The sequence below is a fragment of the Fopius arisanus genome, unplaced genomic scaffold (genome assembly GCF_000806365.1).
Source record: "Fopius arisanus strain USDA-PBARC FA_bdor unplaced genomic scaffold, ASM80636v1 scaffold00139, whole genome shotgun sequence".
Classification (NCBI taxonomy): Eukaryota; Metazoa; Arthropoda; class Insecta; order Hymenoptera; family Braconidae; genus Fopius; species Fopius arisanus.
In genome coordinates, this window is record NW_011887878.1 from 45,466 (window position 1) to 48,682 (window position 3,217).

General features: G+C 34.6%; 1 protein-coding gene across 1 annotated transcript; it reads right to left on the minus strand.

The window, feature by feature from the left end:
- Window positions 1–274: 274 nt before the first annotated feature.
- On the minus strand, window positions 275–2,905 carry LOC105272098 (uncharacterized). The gene is made up of 3 exons (XM_011314000.1): window positions 2,662–2,905; window positions 2,431–2,556; window positions 275–590 (listed from the first exon to the last, which is right to left on the minus strand). Exons 1-3 carry the CDS (start codon window positions 2,671–2,673, stop codon window positions 408–410), a joined length of 321 nt encoding a protein of 106 aa, XP_011312302.1. The 5' UTR covers window positions 2,674–2,905; the 3' UTR covers window positions 275–407.
- Window positions 2,906–3,217: the final 312 nt, after the last annotated feature.

Genomic DNA, 3,217 nt, shown 5'->3' on the forward strand with positions numbered 1-3,217 from the left:
AACTTCGGCCGCATAGAACTCGTAAAAACAGCGATCGGTTGGTTGTTTAGGGTCTTATGTTACTCAGCTTGAGAATATCGATATTCAAAATATATCTACATATCTCTCTCCCTCTTTTTGGCTTTGAAAAAATAATAGAAATCTGAACTCTATACAGAAATCTCTACAACACCACAACATGGCACATTTAAAAAAAAAAGATTTTTCTGATTTTAATTTTTTCTGTGAAGGAATAATTTTCTTTCTAAAAAATACGTTTTTCTTCAGCTAGTCTTTCATTGAACGTTTATTTTCGAGATATTTCATTGAGATTTCATGAGGCAATACAATTGACAATGAAGTCAATAACGATTGTTTGGATGCTCCCTGATTAACTGAGTGTAGCCATTCACTACATTTGCTTTCTTTTATTTTTCGACATCCAATGCTAAGGATGTCTCTGGCTGAGTCCATATGTAGCCTGTTCGTGTTATGCTACAGTGGGCATCATAGTATTTTCCTGGTGCTCTGCAATAGGACCATCGTGGACATCTACAACGGAATTTACTGTGAAATTCCTCTTTACACACTTCGTTCCACCAACAAGTTCGCTATAACAAAACAGCATAATGGTAAAAATTTTTGGTATGGAAGCACGTTTCTTATCCAGTAGTTGTTATCAGTTATAATTCTGTCAATTTTTGCAATAATAAAGGAATTATAAATTTACGGTCATAATCAATACTTATACAAAAGATGTTAAAATGCTATGAGACGTCACTTGCATAGGATAACAATGATAGAAATAGACATATTTAAGAAATTAATACAAAACCTTACATGTAACGTTTGAAATATTCTCGTTATTTAACAGATAGTCTTAGTCAAACGAATTTGAGACAAAAATTAAAACTTAAAAGAAATTGTTAAACTTTTTGAACAAAAAAATATCAAACAGGCATTGGATGATTAAAAAATTAGCACCTGCAATCCACAAGAGTTACAAACTTATCGGCTATTTCCCGATAAGTTCTCTATAAACAAATGAAGAAGTTAAATTTTTTAAATGAAAAATTACTCCCAAAAACTTTACTACCGCGTTTGTTTGCAGGAAACCTTGAGGAAAATACGCAATTGATTTTGGGGTTCGCGTGGTACTGAGGGGATTATTTTCCGCAATCAAATCTCTACCAATAGAAGTATGGGATTTGACATCACGTGATGGGCATGACACCGATAATGTTCGGGAATTCCACAGCTGTTGCTAAGCAATAAATAAACTGTTTTTTTTTTCAATATGAAACAGCTGAAAAAACATCAAAAAACCGTGGCATTTTTGGAAATCGGTCAGAAAAACGATGGTCGACAAATGTCAAATCCCAATTCCCATTGATCGGCATTTAATTTTGGAGAATATTCGTGCTTGAAAATTAATGGGATATTTCGCTAAAGTTATCCTGCTTAGCACCATGTGCGTGCCTGCTGGTACAAAATCTTTCGCGCAGGCGCTCAGAATTTTGCTACTGCTCAACTGCATACATTTGTTGCTAAAAAACGTAACTTTCGGGAAATTATGACATAATCTTTAAGCACTCGTGGTATTATAAGTGATCATTTTTCCATCCAAATTCCCACCAATAGAATTGCACCATGGGACAAAATCAAAAATCAATACTTTCCCATTAACACAGTAGTATTCTATCCATTAAATTGGATGGAGATTACGTGGAGTGGCCAATGTATTGTCTTCTTAAATATATCAACATGAAAAATTACCAGTGAATTAAAAAAAAAATATCAGTTGTATTTCGCGTTTACTGTATAAGAAAAGTCGAATGGTGCAATTCTATTAACTAGAAATTGGGATGGCGAAAATAATGTCGCGTATTTTCTCCAACTTCTTCGGCAACTGATTTTGTAAATATCGTTTTCATGTAAATTTTTCTGTTCTTTTTTCTCGTAATTCGAGTTCTATTGTTCGGATTTTCAATAAGAGTCCATATACTTCGGAGCTACTCTAAAACAATCTCAATTATTTATCGGAAACATATGTAGTACATTTGAGAAATTGACATTTATATGACTAATGATTCAAACTCGGTTGACATGAACGTTATGTTAAGTCTTTGCAAAAAAAGAAGGGATTGAAGTAAGGGATCTCTATTACGGCAAATAATAAAAACAAACAGCACCAATTCCCAAGGGATTAACGGTTTGGATAACCTCGTACATAAAGTCAGACGTAAAAAACTACTTGATATGAAAATCAGGAATAGCTTTAATATGATCAAAGACCGGTGGGAGCCAGAGCCTAAAAGAAAATTGTTTGTTGCAGAATGATTCCGTGATATAGGCAAAAAAAGGTCGTTGAGGTGTTTTCAAGTATTTATTTCATAATTAATAGTGAAAAGTATCCTAGTAATTGATCAATTTTCTTCAAGCAAAGAATACCTCAGCTAAATAACCGCGAACACTCTGATCGCTGTAATTCCTCTTGGTGATCGTGTGCCTTGATCTAACAGTGTAAAGAACGGCACAAAAAACGAGAATAACAAAGAGATGTTGTCTAATATTCCCCTGCGAATGAAGACATAAAATAAGAGACATTCACGAAAAACTAATTTTATAGATTTTTATAACGATATGCTTTGGTGCCCTCATTATTTTCAATACTCAACTCACACTGTCCGCCATGCTTTCTAGTATCCTTTATAGCGCAAGCTCCTCGCTTTGATCTGGCGACATTTGCCGTAACAGCTGATGAATGGATACCGAAGAGCAGTGCTCAATCACTCAATTTATTTTGTCTCAATTTTTGTGTGAAAGCAATTCAATAACATCACTTCAGGAGTTATAGTTCCGAGCTCTCATGTGCTAGTTATTGGTTGATGATCACCACTTCGCATTGCAGGGAAATTGCACTTTAGTCGAAGGATGCAGGCATGCGTATTGCAACGTACAAAACTCGGATAGGCAATTTTGCGTTCAGAATTGGGGCATTGAATTATTGTCAAATCACGCTTATTTCCCTAACTATTTTTCACAGATTCTCTGAATCATAAAAATTCATTACTTCCTATGTCAAAATAAATACAGGCCAATAAGGCTTCTCACATATCCCTTATGAAATATGCACTGAAAATTAGGAACGAGGATTCTATCTATAGTCCTCCCTTTCAGGCGATACTAGCAAGAGGCTGGGAATAAATTAAAAAAAAAACCCGAAATATCCTGGTAT

Excerpts from the sequence above, each read along its gene's own strand:
- LOC105272098 (XM_011314000.1), bottom strand. Across the intron at positions 591-2,430 it reads TTCGCGGTTATTTAGCTGAG|CGAACTTGTTGGTGGAACGA; the intron begins GTATTCTTTGCT and ends GTTTTGTTATAG.